At 41.6% G+C, this 22,121-nt stretch overlaps 1 protein-coding gene across 1 annotated transcript in view; it reads right to left on the bottom strand.

The window, feature by feature from the left end:
- ISY1 (ISY1 spliceosome associated protein) overlaps positions 1-22,121 on the bottom strand; it is a 204,018-nt gene that overhangs the window by 10,982 nt on the left and 170,915 nt on the right. Inside the window, exon 10 of the mRNA XM_078661431.1 lies at positions 2,725-2,811. Within this exon, the coding sequence (XP_078517557.1) occupies positions 2,725-2,811 (87 nt within the window). The remainder of the gene's footprint in view (positions 1-2,724; positions 2,812-22,121) is intronic.

Below are 22,121 nucleotides of genomic sequence, written 5' to 3'. Positions count from 1 at the left end.
ATAGGTATGTTTAATTTTCACCGACGAAATACGACTTAACTCAATTACATCAAACTTGCATGAAAGTAGATCTTTACTCAAAGAAGTGCCACTGCTTGGTTTGGTATTAACACTTCAGTAACTTTCGAGATATTAGTGTTATAAAAGTGTTTTTGTAGGAAACAAACTAAGCCAAGCGGTCAATTAAGCAAGAGATATGTGGGCAATAATCTGCATAGGGTCCACAAAGCCTGGAAAGAAAACCATTTGCGGACCCAACTGCCCAACTTTTTCTCCTTTCGGCCATTTCGGGTCTGTGGAGCTGAAGCTCTTACTGGCTGGCTGCAACTTGAAGAAAAATTCTGCTGCAGATTGAGCTGGGGATTCATGGCCCCCAATGCAGCCCAAGGTCCGCAAACCTAGATCAAGGGTTGGAAAACCCATGCACAAGTGACTTGGCCACCTGTGGCGGGTTGGACCATAGCCTAGCTGAAAGCTAGACAAAGGTCAACTCCGTAGCACATAGCATAAGGCCATATGCTTCAGGAGTTGACCATCCACAGCAGGTTGGATGCGGAACCTGGCCAAAGAACTGAGCCTTCAGCCATCCTCTGCTGCACATGGCCAAAGGCACTGCCCGGGAGGGGGGGGTGGAAGACTTTGAGGCTCTGTGACCAAACGTATTGCACATGGTCAAAGGCTGTCTGCAGCAGTTGGTGACTGTCCATGGCAGGTTTGCGTCAGTGCGTGGCCTGGCAAAATGTAGATGTAGTATATGATAAAAAAAAGTTACGGTTCGGATTGGCCTAACATCTTGAGGTATATTTAAAAAACAAAAAAAAATGCAGAAATTCACTTCAAAAACCACAGTTAACGAAGAGTAATGAATGATTATATATATAAAAAACCACTAAAGTTTGCAAGTTATGTTGAGCTTAACAGGCATGCAAACCATAACTTGCAAACCAAATGCAATGATTAGTAACTCACAATATTAATATCAACAGGCAACAACTTCTAAAAACACAATGCAATTAAATAGCAACACATTCAAACCATCCAATAACGCTACATGCATAGTCATTTCTTTCATAGCGTTCATGGTAATATGATAATTTCATCTTTAAGATTATTTACAACATTGCATTGGAGATGCATGTTACGATTTGCATGTCTGTGCTGGTTGGCTGACTGGATAAGGCCTTTCCCTGAACACCATGCAAGAGGGCCTAGTTATCCCCTGGTGGGGGTGTGAGCACTTGGAAGTGCATGCGTCCTGGCAGGCCTGGATACTTCTGCTTTGATTTTGGGATCTGTTTCTTAAGCCAACATGAAATCATCCAGTTCATTTTGCGCAGTGGGTTTTTAAAGCATTTTTGATAGATGCTCATTTGCAAGGTAGATGTATTACTAGATACATTTGTAACATTGTATCTGACATACCTTTTCTGATGGAGGAACACATCCTATAATTATAAAAAACACATTTCGAGGACTTACCAAGATAACAGAGACATGTGATCCCCAGCTGCAGGACAATATTGTCATGTAGGCTTCCTTGTTATTCTAAACTTACTGCCTTACCTCGGCCCAATAAAACTATTTACGGGGTTGTATCTGTGCAAAATCTGTTAAGACCTTAGTTTTGGGCAGTGCTTCATTTTAACTACCATCATTTACCTGAATGAAAATAAATACCTATTCTTGTTAGGCCTGGCTTGACCACACAGCTGTCACCAGAAAGTATGTGATCAGCAGAAAAAGACCTCCAAGAAATACTATTGAGAGAGAGGCTTTGGCTGCACTCACATTTTGTTCTACCTTGCTACATCACTTGATTGGGCAGATGTAGTCTGCTTCTGCTGAAAAAGAGTTCTTGCACTGCACTTCGTGTCTTGTTGGAAATCTCAATGCAGTAGGCCATAGCGAATTATGATGACAAGCTAATGATGCAATATGTCAAATGACAGATCTGATCGATTTATCATGAAAAGTTACAACAAAGGCAGTAGGCTTAACACATTTATTGTGAAAAGCATGTACCCCTTTATAGCAGGATTAATACACTGTATTAAAGCCGTGAGACAGATATTTTATTAAATTGAATCCTAAAGATTACAGTAGTAGGCAAGGGATTTGGTATATCCTCCAACAACACTGTGAGAATACTTGTTAGGCCTTCTGAGGGAGGCGTATATATAGTTTTGCCAGCTGTAGCTTTGTAATACATTTTATACCGGTTAGTCCGATGGCTGCCTTGAGACAAATCTTATGCTCCATTCAGCAAGCGTGAGTTGGTTATGTTGACAAGTCAATGATAAAGGCAATGGGACAGACTGGTTCTTTGTGAAAAATTCTATTAGATGCCATAGGTCTGACAAGTTTATTCTGATAAGTTATGACAAGGGCAGTGCTGCGGACATATTCATAGTGAACAAAAAATGTTAACACCAATATACTTTAAGAGTGGATCATATTATACTGTGGTAGAGCCTATTCACTGATATTGCGTCACATGGGATCTCACAGATTCCAGTAGCAGTTAAGTGTTTTGGTGTTGGCTTTACCCTCTGACCCTGGGGTTGCATTGCAACAGCATACAAAATACCAACTATTAGTAAACTTATTATAAAGTATACATATGCCTTTGAGAATCGGGCTGATTGCTTGTTAAAGCATTAATATCGGCAGAAAACATGTATTATAAGCATCACTGTAAAACAAAATATTTTTCTTATGGCTCACCTCTTGTTGTGAAGGCACTGGAACATGAGCGATGAATTTCTGCTGGCCTTCTTCTCCATCCTTCTCTTCACCACTTTCATTATCAGACTGTAGAACACAAACAGCTTGCAATTAATTTTACTACTGTAAAAAGCAGCCAAGTATGTAGTTACAAAGAAGTCAGTTGCAATCCCAACTATTCATACTCAAATATAACACAATATTAACCACAGTGCGAGTATCAGCATTGTCCAATAAACAGTTTGAAACAGATCTAAGACAGCAAACTATTTTTGCCAGTACCTGGGATTTAGAGAAAGACAACAATAACGCATTATAATTGCTTCACTTGGAAACCATTGAAAAAAACATAATTAATTGTCCAGTTGGGGTCGGTTAAGTATCCATTTTTACTGGTAAAATATAAAAATGTTTTTTTGTATTACAATGGATAGTTATCTTTGAAAAAGAAGATTGGTGGTTTAACAATTCTGTGCTCCTCCAGGGGACCCAAATACAAACTACTTAGTACAGAGGCAGCAGTTTCATTTCAAATTAAGGAGAGTGAATTTTTGTTATCTGATAGCAAACACCAAACAAATGGCTGAAATCATGGGTGTTTCTATTAAGACCATGGGGCAAAGAACTTCGACTTTTACAGACACTTTACCTGTTTCATTTGCAAAGTGAAACTGTTGACTATCTAGGACAAGTTGTTTCTTTGGCAAACAATGTTAGGATTTTTAACCCCTTGGGTTTCTGCATATGCAGGCACCTCTTATATTTGTATAACTGATTCATCATGCATTTTCCAGTATTATAAGCACATTCTATCAGTTTCGCTTTCATTTCAAAAGAAGATGGCGTTAGATGTGTCGGGGCATTGCTTATGATAACATTTTTCAAAATATAATACATAAGTTAGTACACTAGAAGATAATTTTGTCTTTAAGATCGATAAGCAAACAAGATACAAAACAACGGGATGAACCATTCACCAAGATACAGAGGTGTCCGGTGACAAAGATTCTCTTGAATTTGATAGATTGTGTTTAGGGTGAAAGTTGGGGTCGTCAGTTTGTGTCATAAAGAAACATAAACCTCAAAAAGGTGGGTGGAGGAAATGCACACTGGAGACAGCTAAAATATTAGGTTACATTAAAGTGATATTTTTTCTGGTTAGAGGGAATGCTGTAGTGAGGAAGTATCTTATTTTTCCCTGGGACCAGAAGCTTAACGAGGAGACCCGAGGAGATGTCAAGTTAGATTTCATAAACGGTTACAAAGTCTAATGATAAGGCTGTGGATGAGTGTTCCTAGTAATAAACCTGAACTAAGAATTTACTCTGTGCTTTTCCAAACTACTTACTCAACATATCCCATCAAATAAGCATGCAATTTAATCACCTCAGAATTCGTGTCCATCCCTTTCCAATAGGATATGAATTAGTAACTGCAGGAAGTAGTAATATAGGGAAGATTGCGGCGTACATAACTAAATTTTTTTTCTAAACTATTATATATATAGTAAATGGAACAAGACTTGATTGAAACGGGCTGAATGGTGATCATTGAATTCTGTAATAAGTATTTTACTGTCTTCAATTGAAAATGCTGTCTATCATTAGTACATTCCTACAAACTTTTACAATTCTGGACTCTGATGAAAAGCTCCCATTGTTCAGTCAGATGGAAGACTTGCTTCTGTGCACGTGAGAAGTTAAAAGAGAAGTTGAAACAGCACGTTCAGAGTTACGTTACAGTGTGATCAGACCCTCATGCCAGCAAAAATGCATGGTAGCGATTCTCAATGTTAGCTGTAAGCAGACCATCCCCTAATTAGATTTCGCATCAATTCATATGCATGTTGTAATCATTTCCTGTTAACAAGGAACACGTTCTTAAGTACTGAAAACATTTAGTATTATCTCCACAGCAAAGCAAATGCTAAAACCACAGAAAGGCCATCACTATCTTAGCTTACTTTGTTTCACTATTAATTGGCCTTTAAACTCTCCTGCCATTTACATCAGTGTATTTTGTACTCTTTTAATAATCGTCTGAGGATTTCTGAAAAACATTTTCTCTTTAGCTATGGAATATTCGATCATTTTTAAATCGTTGTTTCACTTTATGTTACACGAACGTATTCAGTGCAATACTTCTTGCATATTTGTATTTGTTTATTCAATTCAAGCAATGTACATGCTCGATAAAATTGGCGACAAAAGGAATCCTAATGCATATGAGTTGTATCTGACAACTGAACGAAATTCCATAATATGCGATGCATATAAACATGCTAAAATCCGAGGATTGCGAGTTGTAAGAAATTGTATATTTTGGGGTGGGTGACTATCTACCTCAATGAATAAGCACAACTCTTATCAACGTGAACTTAAGTCACTAAATTGATCTGAGATCAACCACCTAGTAGCTCTGGCGCAGAACAGACAGGCTCAACCTGGGGCATTGTGTAAAGGCGCAGACCAGACAGGCTCAACCTGGGGCATTGTGTAAAGGCGCAGACCAGACAGGCTCAACCTAGGGCATTGTGCAAAGTATTTATCCAGTACCAAAACCGTAATAAAGTCAAAACGCAAAACAAATACTAAATTGAATTAGAAGAGTCAAATTTACTAAACAAAATGACAAAACACCAATAAGGGGATCAGGAGTTATAAATGTTTAAAGTTGTAAGAAGAAATAGCGCCAAAAAGCGCCAACGTTTATGTTGTTAATGTTATATGTGCTTGTATAGCGCACGGCTGCCCCAGCCAAGGGGCGTCCCGACGCTTTCTGTATGAGAGCTAGAAAATGACAGAGGTGAGGAAGCGTGCTGAGAAAATACAGATTTAACCGAAGAGATGTGTTTTAATGGCTCTTCTGAAGGATAGCAGATCATTCAGAACTCGTATCTGGTCTGGGAGGCCGTTCCAGAGTTTTGCGGCCAGGTATCTGAATGAACGGCCGCCCATCCTAGCTAGTTTGATGCGAGGAATGACCGCTAAATTCTGTCCTTCAGATCGCAAAGTGCGTCGGGGAACGTAAGTTGAAAGGAGTGGGCATAGCATGGGGGGGGGAGGCAGTTTTTAAAATTTTGAATGCTAGGCAAAGCGTTTTAAAATGGATCCTTTTCTCCATTGGGAGCCAGTGGAGTTTTGTGATGACGCTGTCATGTATTCCTATAGGTTCTGAATTGATCCCCCTATTCCTGACCCTATTCTGGTTAAACTAACTATCAAGTTAACTAACAGTCAGCCCATGAGGCAAGACAAGCCCCCATGATGCAGATACCGTTATCTGACGCAGTCACACTACGGCACAGGAACGTGTTATCTGATTAGGTCATAACGCTTGAGATCTAATTAGACAAGCGAAATTCCTCCAGCCCCTGATAAGGCATACGATGTTCTCATAACAAATCAAACCTATGACAACCTGGAAAATCCATGCGGCCATTGTTTTGATTTCACAGAGAACTTCAGTAAAAGAATGTGCTAACGAGCAAGTCGTATGACATCTTTATTGACGTATCTATGTCCATCCTTACGTCAATCTCGGCACCTTTAAGGTATAAATATTGCCGATCTTGCCCTATGCAAACACACGCGTGGTGACGAGACGGAGCAGCCATACTTGCCGAAGCCGAGAGCAGAGCAGACCCCGCTGGCAGCAGCCCCGCCTTCCTAACGCGCTGAGAGACGCGCTGCTATCTCCTGCCGAGAGACCCAGCACCGGCGCTTTCGGGCAGCCCTCGCAGGCGGCCTGGAATATCGAGAACAGAGAAAGAGATACCATTCCTCATTCATCCTAAATTCCAGGTACAGAACTGAATAACCCCTCACAGAGAATTCTTTAGTTATTCACTTGGCAAAAACAAACTTAACTTAAACTGTAACTTTCTATTCCCGCCCACGCATTAGACTTAGGTCAGGTACACGGGGTAGGCGTATTTAGAAACACCAGTTGAGTACGTTTAGTCAAATGTATATGTGTATGTAAATATATTTTAATCATTTTAAACATCATATGGCTCAGAAACCATATCAATGTTTTTACAGTATTATTTTATACTATTGCTTTTAATGTATGCACTTTACTTAACTATAAGTATTGCAATAATATCGATCCATTTCTCTTGTACGAGAAAAGAGACTGATCAATAAATAACACCTTTTTATTGAACACGCCCGTCTCTTCCTTTTCTCTACATTCTGATGAGACTAAGAATGCACGTACTGACTAAGTAAAATAATTGCCTTGTGCTCACACGACTCTGGAGATACACTCTTGATTAGGGGAGAGCAAAGTTGTCATGTTCTATGGTTGTCAGAAACTAAATCCCTTCTTGTCTAATCAGGGGAGTTAATTCTTTCCTGAACATTCGAGAAAGTTTCTAGCGAACTCTGAGCTACGCTGGCAAACCCAAAACTTTAAGTCTAGTATCGACAGTAGTAGACCTAGTTAACGTCTGGCCTAGGCCTTTACTGCTGTAGGTATTATTCCAATGCGCAGAGCCTATTGGGAAGATAGGAACTACACTACATGGCGCCCAACGCGTTTGGAAAGGGCGATAAAACTAACGTAAGACATTTAGAGTAACTCAGTCGTGCTTTCTCACTCAGACCCCTTTTCCCACATACTCCAAAGACGTCTGGAGTGGGTGAAAGGTTATATCCTCCAAAACCTCGCAGGAGGGAACTCCTATGTATGGTTCTTGGTATAGTCAACGTTGAAGGATAAACAGTTCCAAAATATTGTGCATCTAATCTCTGTTTCCGTAAGAAACCTGATCTGCAAACAAACAAAATAACCTTCAGGACAGTAAAATGTCAGACAATGAAGACGAAAGAGAGGCAGTTAGATTAGCAACTGAACTCGCAGCAGCGGATGCTACTATGCAAGACGCAGACCCGGAGATAATACTCATTCCGGTCATTAAAAGGAGATCTATAACCCTAAAGCTTATAGAAAATGGACTGACACCTAGAGGTGGCACAGTCATATTCGTAATTGAGGCACACGAATATCGGCAGACAGAGGTATACTATTCATGGATACATTTTCCAGCAGCTAATGCTGTAACAAAGTACTTCCACTATTACAAAATAGAGGAACCTCCTAATGAGTACACTCCTTTCGAGGAGGTGGAAGTACCACTCAAATTCCAAGAGCATTTTCTCTTATTTGATGGCGCCCTAAAACATAATAATCACATCACCAGGCTCGGTCCTTTAGGTAGACCAGGAGCAACGTGGCCGGTACTAGCCGGATACACACCACATCCAGACTTCGAAAGAATGCCTGCAGCAGATCTTTTAGTACAACTAAAACAATTAATAAAAATACATAGACAATTAGTTCAGTATGTGATGCGGAATTCAACAATTCAGCCAGCTATTAAACTTCCACAGCTGACCCCTCACCAGGGGAACACAAATAAAATTACATCACAGAACATCCAATCCTGCCTAGGTAAAGTACCGGCTAAACGGGAACAAATACCATTCTGGTTGGCACAGAAAATTACCCAAATAGAGGCGGTGTTTCCTGACACCACCCCGCTGGAAAAACACAGGATACTGACTATCTGTCTTCCAATGGGAATCGCTCCACACATTGAGGACTGTGACACTTGGGGTACAGTCTTTGCTTCCATCTACACAAAAACGCACGGTGTTCCATCCATTTCGGTGATACCAGATGTGCTAAAACAAATTCAAGACGAATACGGTCCAGAGCCTGCTTTAACTCTTGGTATGAAATTACTGAAAGACTTCAAGCAGGTCTCGGCTATATTATTAGCCAACATAAAAGGTGAAGCAGCAAGCGTGGCGATCCGCCAGAGGTTAAAAGAGACAGATATAGCAGACCAACCAGCTGAAATAGCCAGAATCATAGAAAAATCCTATGAGGAACTAGGTAGAGACAGTTTAGGTGGAATACCAGTAAAACCGCAACTGACTGAAAGTCCTGAAAAAATATTTTTTAATAATAATACACCAAAAAAGAACTGGGATGGAAACAAACAATCCAATCCTAAAGAAAAGAAATTCCAGTCCCGAGGAAGGTCTCCTAGGCGAAGAGAGAAATCTCCGAACCAGAGACACAGGTCACCCCAGAGTGACCCCTCTGGGAAAAGATATAACCTTAGAAATAGGGATAATATTAAAAAACCTGATAGATATCAAGACATTGATACGCGTCCCTCTCAATCTTTTCAGAATTCCTCGCAGAAATCGGAAAGAAGAGGACGATCAGAACAAAGAGAAGAGCACGCCAAGTCCAAAGACAAGGAACCTGCTCAACTAAAAAAGAAATTACAATTTCCAAAAAAGAAGGTAGCCAGTATCAAGGTAGTTAACAATGCCGAGAATACTGAGGACACAACTGAAAAACGGAGAGTGGGCTCAGACAATGCTAGACAGTGCAGCAGAAGTGAGCATAGCTCGCAAAGTCCTTATGAATCATCTGGAGACAGTGGACACGAATGAATATCTTCAAGTGGAAACTGCAGACACCAGAGTTAGCAAACCCCACAAGATATACGAGATAACATTACGTATAGAGGGAGATAAGACTAGGAAGATAAGGGGACTATTTTGGGATAATCTCTCCAAGGGCTACGATATCCTTCTAGCTGAAAAAGACTGGCCACCAGAGTTTGTCAGGGAGTGCCCTCATGGCGAAGAAGTAATTATGCCTGCCTTCTCGAATCAAATCCCGATTCATAAAAAATATACACTTGCTAGAAAGTGGGCAGTGGCTCTAGCACCTGCTTTATATAAAAATCATGTAGGATGGGATGAGGATTCTCCTCCTCACAAAATCCAGTTAAAATCACAACCAACTGCACAAAGGCAGTACCCAATTAAGCAAGAAGCTAAAAAACAGGTAAATGAAATACTAGATCAGCTAGAATACCAGGGGGTGATTGAAACTTGCACCTCACAAATGAACAATCCTTTGTTTCCGGTCTCCAAACCAGACAACTCATATCGTCTAGTTTTGGATTACCGACACCTTAACACATGTTGCAAAACTTTTGCAGTGCAAAACTCACACAGTGCTGCACTAATGAATAACATAGTGCGCAAAAAATACAAAACTACCTTGGACATCTCCAATGGATTCTTTTGTCAAAATATAGCACCAGAGAGCAGATATTTAACTGTATTCTCTGTAAATGGCACTCAAAAACAATTCTGTCGGTTAGCCCAGGGGTACAAGAACAGCCCGGGGGTATTCTCAGCGAGAGTAACAGAATTACTACAACTATATGATGATGAAGCATTATCTTATGTCGATGACATTTACTTAACAGATGATGACTTGGAGACTCACTTGAAAAGAGTGAACACCATAATACTTGGGTTCGCTGCAGAGGGTTACAAATTCAACTTTAAAAAGTCCAGAATTGCCCATCTGACGGTCCTATTCTTAGGATATGAGTTATCAAGTGAAGGCAAAAGCCTGGCTGACAATTTTCTAGAGAAATGTGCCGTACTCCAAGCACCTAGAACACTAAAAAACTTAGTCGATTCTAGGCTTCCTAAATTTCGGAAGAACATACATTGCAAATTACGCAGAAAGGGTCAAACCCCTTTATGATCTAATTAAACCAGACTTTAAAAGATCCTGTTGGACTCAAACACACACAGAAATTTTGAGATCCTTACAAACAGACATGCTAATTAAAACAAAATTAGAAACACGTGATAACACACGCAATCTTGTGATTCGAGTCATCCCAGGGAGATGCGGATTCACATACCTAACCTCTAATGAGGGAGAAAAGGTACCAATTGCATTCAAATCACACTTGTACACAAAAGCTGAACAGAGATTCAGCAACAAAGAAAAAATTGTTCATGCAGTTCAAACTGCAATAGCTAGAGAAAAAGACATAGCTGACGGTAGACATATCACAGTCAGAACAGCTGAATCAGCCTTTGAGGCATTAACAACACCGTGTAATTTACCAACAACAACATTGGATCCAGAATGGTTACAATGGGTAAATTCAATCACAACGGACAAAGTATACTACTTCCTTGATCCAGAACTAGAAGAAATGGAAAATCTAGAATATGAAAAAACATACCCTCTGCCAATCGACATTCTGCCTCTACGACATTACGCCTGTGTAATCTATACAGACGGACATGCTCAACCCTCCGTTTGGGGAGAACAAGCATACAACCCCACATGTGAGATTACAAAAGAAGTGTGGCGCGAAGGTAAACTAAGACCTCTATTAACAAAATCACACTCAGTAGAAACTAATTCAGAAAAACAAACTGAAATAATAGCATTGAAAATGGCGCTAGATAATGCGGATCGCGAATTCCCGACACTTATAGTGTCAGATTCATATTACTGCGTCAAATCATACAACAAGGATTTGCAGACATGGATTCAAAACGGTTACAAAGATAACACAGATGCACCAATAAAGCAGAAACTGCTCTGGGAACAAATAGCTCTTTTACAAAAAGAACTACCAAAGACTCACGTGACTCACTCACTGAGTCATCAGCGTGATGGCGTTCACGTTGTAGGGAATTCATTGGCTGAAACAGCCGCAGCGGCAGCCACTAAATCGGCTCCCGTAGTTCGAAAAAAGCGTACATTAAAATACATTGACGGTGAAACAGTGCTGGCGGTGAAAACGTCATCAAAAGGCGACTGCTCAGCACTACCGATCAACTATCCACTCAATTACACATACATAATAGATGCAAACTCCGTCCCTTTTGCTCGAATCCCTGGAGTGGGGGATAGAGTGATTCCAAACATGGACAGGAGACACTTGTTAATCGCAGACGCACACATGGGAGAGAGTCTCAGACACCATAAATTAAAAGATTCTCTGGAAGAATTACAATCACGGTACTGGTGGCCAGGCATGAGCCTGCATCACACCATGTTTGTAAAACGCTGCCCAAACTGCAATAGAGATCGCAGTGGGGAGAGAAAGAGTTTGATACCTCGTCGTATTACGGCAGATAATATGACCAGTAAAAAGAATGGCTTGCGATTAACATATACAGGCTAGTTTCCACTTATAATGTAGATCCTCAGCACTCGGCTGACGTCCGGACTGTTATACAAAGATTTGCGAGTCTAAATGGCATATACGCTAAGAGCATGTTACGTTTGACCATTGTTTTCACTCAGGCCCACCAGCCTGGGGGGAAACATGGCCAAATAAGCACAGCCCAGCGGGAATCTTCTCACTTCCTTCCTGAGGGTACGGGATGGTGTAAAGAAAAAACCAAGGCAGAAAGCAATCTTTAATAGAAAGGATATTAGGTTCGGGAGCTGGGTGGGTCAAACATCTAATAAGTGTCCAACGTAGTCTAAATAACTTGCCAAGAAATTCTCTGAAGGGATTCAGTCCGTACGAATTATTATTTGGAACTAGAATGATTATCTCTGACCTCGACAGTCAGACTTCAGTGGTTAAAGAAAAAAGCTTTGATGTCAAAGACCGTTTGGCTATTTTGCAGGACTTAAACAAAACAAGAAAAGACCTGAGCAACATACAGTTGAAACAACAGCCAACAACCACTGAAGAATCACCACCTGTCCCAGCAAGACCTGTCTGGATTCCAAAAGTCGGGGATCTAGTCAGGGAGAAGATCGCGGTAAAGAAGGAATTTGGGCCTTCTTACAGAAAAGCAGTTACTGTCTTGTCTGTCAACGGGACAAGATCAGTTGTACTACCGCCACTTGCTGGAAAAAAGGAGAACCGAGTTGTATCCATCGACCTGGTAAAACCACAACATGTGGCCGATAACAAACAGTAGGCCAAGTGGACTCCCAATAAGTAGCAGAACACCAAGGTTTGCTACCAATACAGAGGTCCTAACGAAGAGGCTCATCACATTCGAAACGCCTACAGAAGAACAACAAGGACTATGCAACAATGCAATAGAACTAAGACCTCTGAAAACCCAAATAAAAACATTTAGCAGAGACACACCAATCTACAATGAAGTACCAAGTGAAAATGCAAGAAACAAAAATCCTGAACCAATTGGAACAATTGACAGAACTGCATCCGGCTACTTCATAAACTTCGATGATTCCTCTGAAGGCTTCAGTGAATCAAAGACACAGCCATCATCAAAAACCTTTAAAGACAAAGCTAAAGAACTTTTGAACCAACTGAAAGAAACATATCTGATTTCTCCATGGATTGAATTTTGGGTGGGTTTTGGTGCATTTATCCTCATACTTTGGCTCATCATGGTATTAACTTTGGGACGCTTCATTGAGGGAAAATATGCTAAAATGGACACAGCAAGTCAGAACATCAACTTGGTCCTCAAACCACACACATCTTCACACGTCGAGAAAAGAGAACTTTCTTCAGCCAACTTCACAGCCAATCCGATACCTGGTGGGGTAGCCTGGGACAACACTGACTATGAAATTTATGGTCCGGTCGAGATCCTGAAATATTCACACCAAATTAAGATCTCATTGAATGACTTTGCAAAACCAAACTCATTTGCTGATGATTGGGACTTCGAAAGCATTAATAATATGATGTCTGACTTAGTAATGTCTGCTAAATTTACCAAACATGATTATTTGCAAGGTTCTACAAATTATGACAGTATGTATTGCTATAACCACTATGGTAATCACTTTTTACATAGATCTGCACAACCTAGAAATGTTTTAAATTATAATCAATGGGAACATTGTGCAACACCTCCAAAAGGGAGCTCCAGAACCGTTTACGACAAATATTCATATTTTTCAGGTTTTAACACAAGTAATGCTGAAACATTTTATTTTAAATTGTCAAACAAGACAGGGATGAAAACGATGATAACCAACACAAAATTGTTATATTCAGACTCATTTTTTGAAAAAATGAATACTTTTGGATTTGATTATTGGGACAAAAATGTTGATTTGAAAAGTGGTGGGGGAACAAGAGAATGGCAAGTACATGGTATAGAAGCTTTGTTTAGAGCCTGCATGATCCCAGAACAAATGATATTTTTAAATGACACTATTCAACAAACCACCTGTCTTGGGTTAGCCAAAATCAAAGATTTAAATAAACCGTCTATTCCAAAGCCAACAATGTTTAGCAATAGCTCTGATACAGATGAAGAGATAGACGTAAACCATATATTAAACCAAAACAGAACACATCCTGATTGGAAACAGTGGTTGATCTGGCCCACAGATACAAATAACGGTCAAGACAGATTCCTGAATAAAACACAGGGGTTCAAAATGACCAGGCCAGACCCTAGATATCCCCAAAGACATCACCCAGGGATAATAACAACCTACAGTGTGGGCAAATTATGCCTTCAATGGCTTCAAACTTCCACACTGCCAGAAATAAAGCAACACCTAACTTTACTTACTGATGGTGCTGACTTGCGTGATTTCACTTTGGGACCACGCAAACAGCGTCAAAAGCGTTTCATAGCAGCCTCTGTATATGCAGCATACAATGAGGCCTGGAAGGTTACTCAAATTGAAACAGCAGAGAGAATACGGGAAATTGACCGTATTAATTTGGAAAAATCACTTTCTGTAGTGGACAATGGGTTAATGACTCTGTCCTCCAGAATTTTTTCATTGGACAGCATTGTGTCGTCAGCAATCGATATATTATCGCAAGACTTACTGTTATTACAACATGGTCAGTCACAATTGCGTTCTATTGTACAGCTTGGCTGGTCGTTACAAAATCTGCGTTCAGGCTATGTGCCTTGGCGTTTAATCAACACAACGTCACTATTCCAAATCTTTAACCTTACTGATAGACAAATCGGTATGGCGCAAAAGGGTGCTGATTATACAATCTTGAGCATTGAAAAACTAGAAAGATTACCAATGACAATGTCAGAACGACCTGTCAGTGAATGGATAATACACGGAATCATAAATATTCCAATCTCAACCTTCAGGTTTCAATACTGCCAAAAATATATACAGGCTGGCATGTATGAGAAATTGGGAAAGGGGTACATTAAAACAACTTGGAACCTGCCCTATTCACATGCATGTGTCAGTAATAAAGGACAGAAAGTGTTTCTTAGTGGCAACAATTGTGCTATGTCACTAAGCGGCACGCTTCTGTGTAACGGAATTAGTTTGCATGGAGCCTGTGAAGGGAATTCATACAACCTTTCATGTCACCAGCAAGGCGCACCTGCAACTGAAATAGAACCATTCTTTCAAAGACTCTATAATGGGAGTTACATTCTTATTGTAGACCGCAGATGTTGTAGTCTTATGCCCGGGACTCCTTATCTAGTAACTACGACTGCGAAGGTCAAGTGCTGTGGACGCTCATTGTTCCCCAGCTCCTTTCCAGACAGGGAGGCAAGGGCATGGCCCGATTTGAAAATTACTTCTATTCGAATAGATACTTTAAGCAGAATGAAAACAGTGCTTCTTCAGACGCCTACAAGGCTCACGTCATCAAAAGAAACGTATGATCTACAAGTCGCAAGGACGACTGCAGAGATACATACATTATTATCAACTAATTCCCCCGTACATTTCGCGGAAATCCTGAGCGAAATCTTAAATATTTCTGATACCACAGGGGTCTCAAAGGTATTTAAGACAGTATTTTCGATGGCATTAACACCATTCAAAGCCATACTGGGCATTTTTCCAGATTTCGTCCATTCGATTTTTGGCGGACTTCCCCTGATCCTGGGACTAATTGCAGGAATCCTATTCTTAGTCCTTATTTTTCGTTATGGCAACCCATGTCACAGATCAAACTCTCGCGACAATGGAAGATACAATCCTAGCCATTGGATACCGGGACCGGATATCAAAAATCCTGGGACTCTCCCGGCTTAGAGACCTGAACATGACTTGGTTTCTATCATTTCGACCAATGTGGCAAAGGTGTGTTTTACCTGTATTGAGGTGTCTGCTATGCGGAGAAGAATGCGTGTTAGACACCTGTCTGACGCTACAATCGGATGCGCCAGTGGATGCAGATACATTGTTGGTTCCTACCAAGGTTCACGCTTTGTGCTGCCCTCAAAGGCTGCCAATCCTGATGACGGCATTCGTGGAATCTTCACCACTACGATTGAAGAGTAGTGAAGTTCAAGATGAAAGCAGCATCGAACAGGTACGACCTTCTGTCAGCAATGCGAATCAGAATGTCAATGGAGACAATCATGCGCACGAATGCATGGTTACACCTATTTCCGACTTAGTGGAACTTTCCCATGAAGCTGTTGACAGTTTTTTCGAAAGCCTTAATGATATGATGTTCTCACCCGAACAGAAATAGAGACTTTTGAGCAAGCTCGCACACGGCGTTCCCTGAATTCGGCCTTCAACTTTAAAAATAAAGTCACATGAACAATTTTTCCCACCAGTTCACGGACAGCAATTTTTTAGCAGCCCCAAATTATTTTTTACAAAATTTTCGGGACACTTATCTTCTGCTTAAAGTAAGAAACTATTCCAAGAGAACTAAGATTTCTATTTTTAGATACTTTATAAACTTTAGTTGCCCGCTGGTATGTTCACAAACATTTTATTATGTGATGAAATGGTCTCGAACTTTCTTTCTGTATAGCCATATTAAGAGCCATTTCATGTGCATTTCTCATATACCAAATAAGCAATAATGTATACAAATGCGTGTTTACTTTAGCGTTTAATTCATAGCTTAAGTGCATACAAAATATATGACTGCAATTTTTCAGTATATTTGAAAATTTCAAAGTGCATTTATGTATTTTGGGGTGGTAAGGTATACACTATACTCTATAGTATGTTGTACTATGTTATACTATGCATAGATTAGTAAATATGACCATAGTTAGCGTGGAGTGGGTGTCATGTATTCCTATAGGTTCTGAATTGATCCCCCTATTCCTGACCCTATTCTGGTTAAACTAACTATCAAGTTAACTAACAGTCAGCCCATGAGGCAAGACAAGCCCCCATGATGCAGATACCGTTATCTGACGCAGTCACACTACGGCACAGGAACGTGTTATCTGATTAGGTCATAACGCTTGAGATCTAATTAGACAAGCGAAATTCCTCCAGCCCCTGATAAGGCATACGACGTTCTCATAACAAATCAAACCTATGACAACCTGGAAAATCCGTGCGGCCATTGTTTTGATTTCACAGAGAACTTCAGTAAACGAATGTGCTAACGAGCAAGTCGTATGACATCTTTATTGACGTATCTATGTCCATCCTTACGTCAATCTCGGCACCTTTAAGGTATAAATATTGCCGATCTTGCCCTATGCAAACACACGCGTGGTGACGAGACGGAGCAGCCATACTTGCCGAAGCCGAGAGCAGAGCAGAGCAGACCCCGCTGGCAGCAGCCCCGCCTTCCTGACGCGCTGAGAGACGCGCTGCTATCTCCTGCCGAGAGACCCAGCACCGGCGCTTTCAGGCAGCCCTCGCAGGCGGCCTGGAATATCGAGAACAGAGAAAGAGATACCATTCCTCATTCATCCTAAATTCCAGGTACAGAACTGAATAACCCCTCACAGAGAATTCTTTAGTTATTCACTTGGCAAAAACAAACTTAACTTAAACTGTAACTTTCTATTCCCGCCCACGCATTAGACTTAGGTCAGGTACACGGGGTAGGCGTATTTAGAAACACCAGTTGAGTACGTTTAGTCAAATGTATATGTGTATGTAAATATATTTTAATCATTTTAAACATCATATGGCTCAGAAACCATATCAATGTTTTTACAGTATTATTTTATACTATTGCTTTTAATGTATGCACTTTACTTAACTATAAGTATTGCAATAATATCGATCCATTTCTCTTGTACGAGAAAAGAGACTGATCAATAAATAACACCTTTTTATTGAACACGCCCGTCTCTTCCTTTTCTCTACATTCTGATGAGACTAAGAATGCACGTACTGACTGAGTAAAATAATTGCCTTGTGCTCACACGACTCTGGAGATACACTCTTGATTAGGGGAGAGCAAAGTTGTCATGTTCTATGGTTGTCAGAAACTAAATCCCTTCTTGTCTAATCAGGGGAGTTAATTCTTTCCTGAACATTCGAGAAAGTTTCTAGCGAACTCTGAGCTACGCTGGCAAACCCAAAACTTAAGTCTAGTATCGACAGTAGTAGACCTAGTTAACGTCTGGCCTAGGCCTTTACTGCTGTAGGTATTATTCCAATGCGCAGAGCCTATTGGGAAGATAGGAACTACACTACAACGCTAGCTACTGACGTACGGGCAAAAGTCCGGTCAGGGCCCTGGCGGCGGCATTCTGGACTCGCTGGAGTCTGGTTTTCTCTGCTACGTTAGCCCCTAGCAGAAGGGAACTGGCATAGTCCAGCCGCGAGAGGATGGCAGACTGAACTATCAGCTGGCGGGTTTGATGGTGAAAGAACTTTAATACTGGCCTAAGATTTCGTAAAATGCCAAAGCAAGTGGGCGCCACTTTTTTGGTATGGTGGGCGAAGTTCAGGGCAGAGTCTATCCAGACTCCCAGATTTTTTACACAGTCTTTCGGCTCTGGGGGTTGGCCGAGGTTTTCTGGCCACCAGCTGTTTCCCCAGGCAGCTGTCTTTTTTCCCACCAACAGAACTTCAGTTTTTCCTGCATTAAGCTTGAGGTAGTTCGCCGTCATCCAGCTAGTGATGTCAACGAGAGTCTGTTTGAAGTTATGAGCGCCGAGACCTTTTTCGTCATTCAGTGCCACCACTAGCTGGGTGTCGTCAGCATAGGACACGAGTGACATTCCATGTCTCCTGGCTACTTCTGCCAGAGGTTGAACGTACACATTGAACAGGGTGGGGCTGAGGGCCGACCCCTGGGGCACTCCCTGCTCAATGGGCCATTCTTTTGAGAGAAAAGGGGGGGTGGAGACTCGGAACGATCTGCCTGATAGGAAGTCCGTGAACCAGTCAAGGGCAGACCCGGATATCCCGGTCTCCTTGAGCCTGAACAACAGCACCTCGTGAGACACCGTGTCGAAGGCAGCACTGAGATCTAAAAGAATCAGTGCTGCCGTTCCACCAGCGTCTAAGATGGTCCGAAGGTGTTCTGTCACACTGAGGAGTGCTGTCTCGGTGCTATGGCCAGCCCGGAATCCATGTTGCGACCTGTCCAAGATGGAATTGGACGTCAGAAACTTGGTCAAGATGGTATTTACATGGGATTCTGCTACTTTGGCTGGCCATGGGAGGAGAGATATCGGTCTGAAATTTTCAGGCAGGGTCGGGTCCAGACAGGGCTTTTTATTATGGGTAAGACCCAGGCTTGCTTCCATCTAGTGGGGATGATGGCTGTCGAGAAGGACAGGTTTATAATGTCTCTGAGGGGGCCGAGGACTGTCCAATCTGCCTCTCTAAAAGTTTCAGGTTTAAGGGGATCTGCAGGTGAGCCAGATTTGATTTTATTGCAGATATTGAGGAAGCCAAGAGCCAATGATAGCCAATGATTGTGGTAGTCGAGGACCTAGGTAGAATTTAAAGCTGACAGTGATGAAGTGCACGTCGGATACATCTACAATGCTCGTCCTGGTCAAATATTTCACCTTCGGACTCAGTCTCTCAAATCCCAATCCACCAGAGGAGTACACTTCTAAAGCTCCCATGCTGCCCAAATACAGGCATGGCTACTTCCATCCGTTCATCTACGTCACAACGATTTCCTGGAAAACCAGACTCTTAAGCCGTTAGGGTCTTCCCCTTGCTTGAATATTGATTTCTCCAAAAACTCATTTATTATGCATGAACATCTATTCCCTAGGGGTTCATTCATGATGTTCTTATGCCCAACTTTACGTCAAAGCTGGCATTCCTAAACACCTTCAAGGTATAAATATACCTTCACTTGCTATGGCAAAGCACGGTGTGGTTCGGTGCAGTCCGACTACCTACTTGCCCGACGCAGCTCGCTACAGCAAGTACCGAAGGAAGCCAACTCTCCAGCTGACGAACTGATCAGAAGCGGTCATCCTCCTGCCGAGAAATCCAGCTCCAGTGTTTCTGACTCCCCTTGCGGGGTGTTGGGAAATCGAGTCCATGAAAGAGATACCAACCTCTCTCATTCTAAGGTATGGAACTGATTAGAACCTAGAGAAACCTTTGGCAATTCTTGGCAAAACTAAACCTATGCTAAAGACAAAACGTACTTCTTCCCTCGTACTAGACCTAGGTTAGGTACATTGGGGTATGCGTATTTTAGAAGCACCAGTTGAGTATTTTAGCCTGTGTTATTTAAGTATGTATTTTTATATGTCATAGCACCAAAAAATGCTGTTACAGTATTATTTTATATTACTATTTATGCTGTACGCATTATACTTTGAATTCTGTGTAACGATTGTAGCAGTTCACCTCTCTTGCATGAGAAAGAAGACTGTTCAATAAACCCCTTTTATTGAAACGCCCGTCTCTCTATTTCTGTGCAAACTCTGTAGAAACGAAGCATGCACGATTGACTGAGTAAAATAGTTATCTATTGTTTCCACGACTCTGAAGATACGTTTCGATTATTGGGAAAACAAAGTTGTCATGTTTATGCGGTTGTCAGAAACTAATCCCTTCTTGTGTACTCGAGAAAGTTTCTAGTGACCTCTGAGATAGCTGTCAAACACAATTAAGTTTAGTATACTCGATAGAGAGATACTGACCTCAGTCCTATGCCAAATCTATAGTGTATATTATTCCAATGCACAAAGCCTATTGGGAATATAAGAACTACACTACAAGTGGAGGCACTTAAGAGTCTCACAGGGTGTTAGGTAGAGGACAACAGAAGGATCCAGTCCAGGTCCAGTTGCCACGGGCGAGGTGGGTACTTCTAGAAAAAGACTTCTTGCAGCTTGCTGCATCCCGTTAGCCACAGGAGTCAGCCAACTGACCCTTGGAGTGCACTTCTTTGTTCTGGGAACAGGAGGGAGCAGGTCCAGTCTTTCAGGGCTCTTCTCAGGTCACAAAAAGCAGGCCAAGTCAAGTTCTCTTCTGATCTATGACAGGTTCATCAAGTGTGCTGATGTGGGTACCTGGAGATGTAACACTTAATGCCTGGCACAAACAGTGGGTAGTGACTCCTGGCCCCACACTAACCAATGGGGTGAACGTTTCATCAGTCACCCCTACCCACTTTATCAATATTTCCTGTATGCCCTACTACAAACAGGCCACAAATGCAATGTGTCTCTGCATTTTCAAGGTTGCAAAAATCTTTGGCCACACTAAACAGCTGTGTGTGAGCGTTGGGAGTGTTCTACGGAACTCCTAGACTCCTCCCACATGCAAATCTAAAATCCAGTTTGGAGCAGATACTGTACCCACAATAAACCCGGAGACATTAGTTTGGCTGACAAAAGCAATGTCTTCATGACCAGACAGTGGATGCACAAATAATTGTCTTGACATTCTGCTCTCTCCCTTTAAAGTGCCCCCCAAGTGTTATATGTGAACCCAGCAGACCTGTCAAGCAGGATTTGACACTGTAGTGTCAAAAGGATGCCCACAGCCCCCAATCCACATATTCTGTGGCATTGTTAGACCTACCATCCTTAGGGTGGTCTTTCCCCCAACCTTTTGCCTCCCATGTTTTCTGATTCTTTTGTTGACCTTAGGACTCGGAGCACTTTACTGCTAACCAGTGCTAAAGTGCATGTGCCTCTCCCTTAAACATGATGACACTGGTGAATACCTGATTGGCATATTTGTTGTATTGGTATGGCCCTTGGAGAGTGTTATACAATATACCTAGGGCCTGTACTTCAAATGCTACTAGTGGGCTGCAGCACTGATTGTGCCACCCACACAAGTAGCCTTTTAAACCCGCCTCAAGCCTGCCACTGGAGGGCCTATGTGTGCAGTTCACTGCCACTTCAACTTGGCATTTAAAACTACTTGCCAAGCTTTAAACTCCCTTCTTATTGCATATAAGTCACTCCTAAGGTAGGCCCTAAGTAACCCTAAGGGCAGGGTGCTATGTAAGTAAAAGGTAGGACATGTACCTTTATGTTTTGCATGTCCTGGTAGTGACAAACAGCCTAGTTTGTTTTTCATTAGTGTGAGGCCTACCCTCTCAGAGGCCAGCATTGGGAATTACTTAATCTACTTTTAAGCTGTAATTCCTGATCAGAGAGCAGTGGCTCTTCCATGTTTGATATGTTTGGAATGGTAATGATAAATCCTCCTTGCTGGTGAAGTTGTATTTAATATTACTGTTTTAGAAATGAAACGTTTAGAAAGTGGACATGTCTCTGTCCTTACTGCTCTTTGTACCTGACAGCCTGTCTTCAATAGACATCTGGGCTAGGGGACAGCTACTCTTTGTGTATTCCCTCTAGACAGCCACAAAGACAGGAAGGGCTGGGTGTGACAGAGGGCTCATCTGTATTCTGATATCCTTCCTGGGCAGGAAG

This window comes from Lissotriton helveticus, chromosome 9 (genome assembly GCF_964261635.1).
Source record: "Lissotriton helveticus chromosome 9, aLisHel1.1, whole genome shotgun sequence".
Lineage (NCBI taxonomy): Eukaryota > Metazoa > Chordata > Amphibia > Caudata > Salamandridae > Lissotriton > Lissotriton helveticus.
The sequence above is the reverse complement of the archived record's forward strand: the minus strand, read 5'-3'. Positions and strand labels throughout refer to the sequence as shown.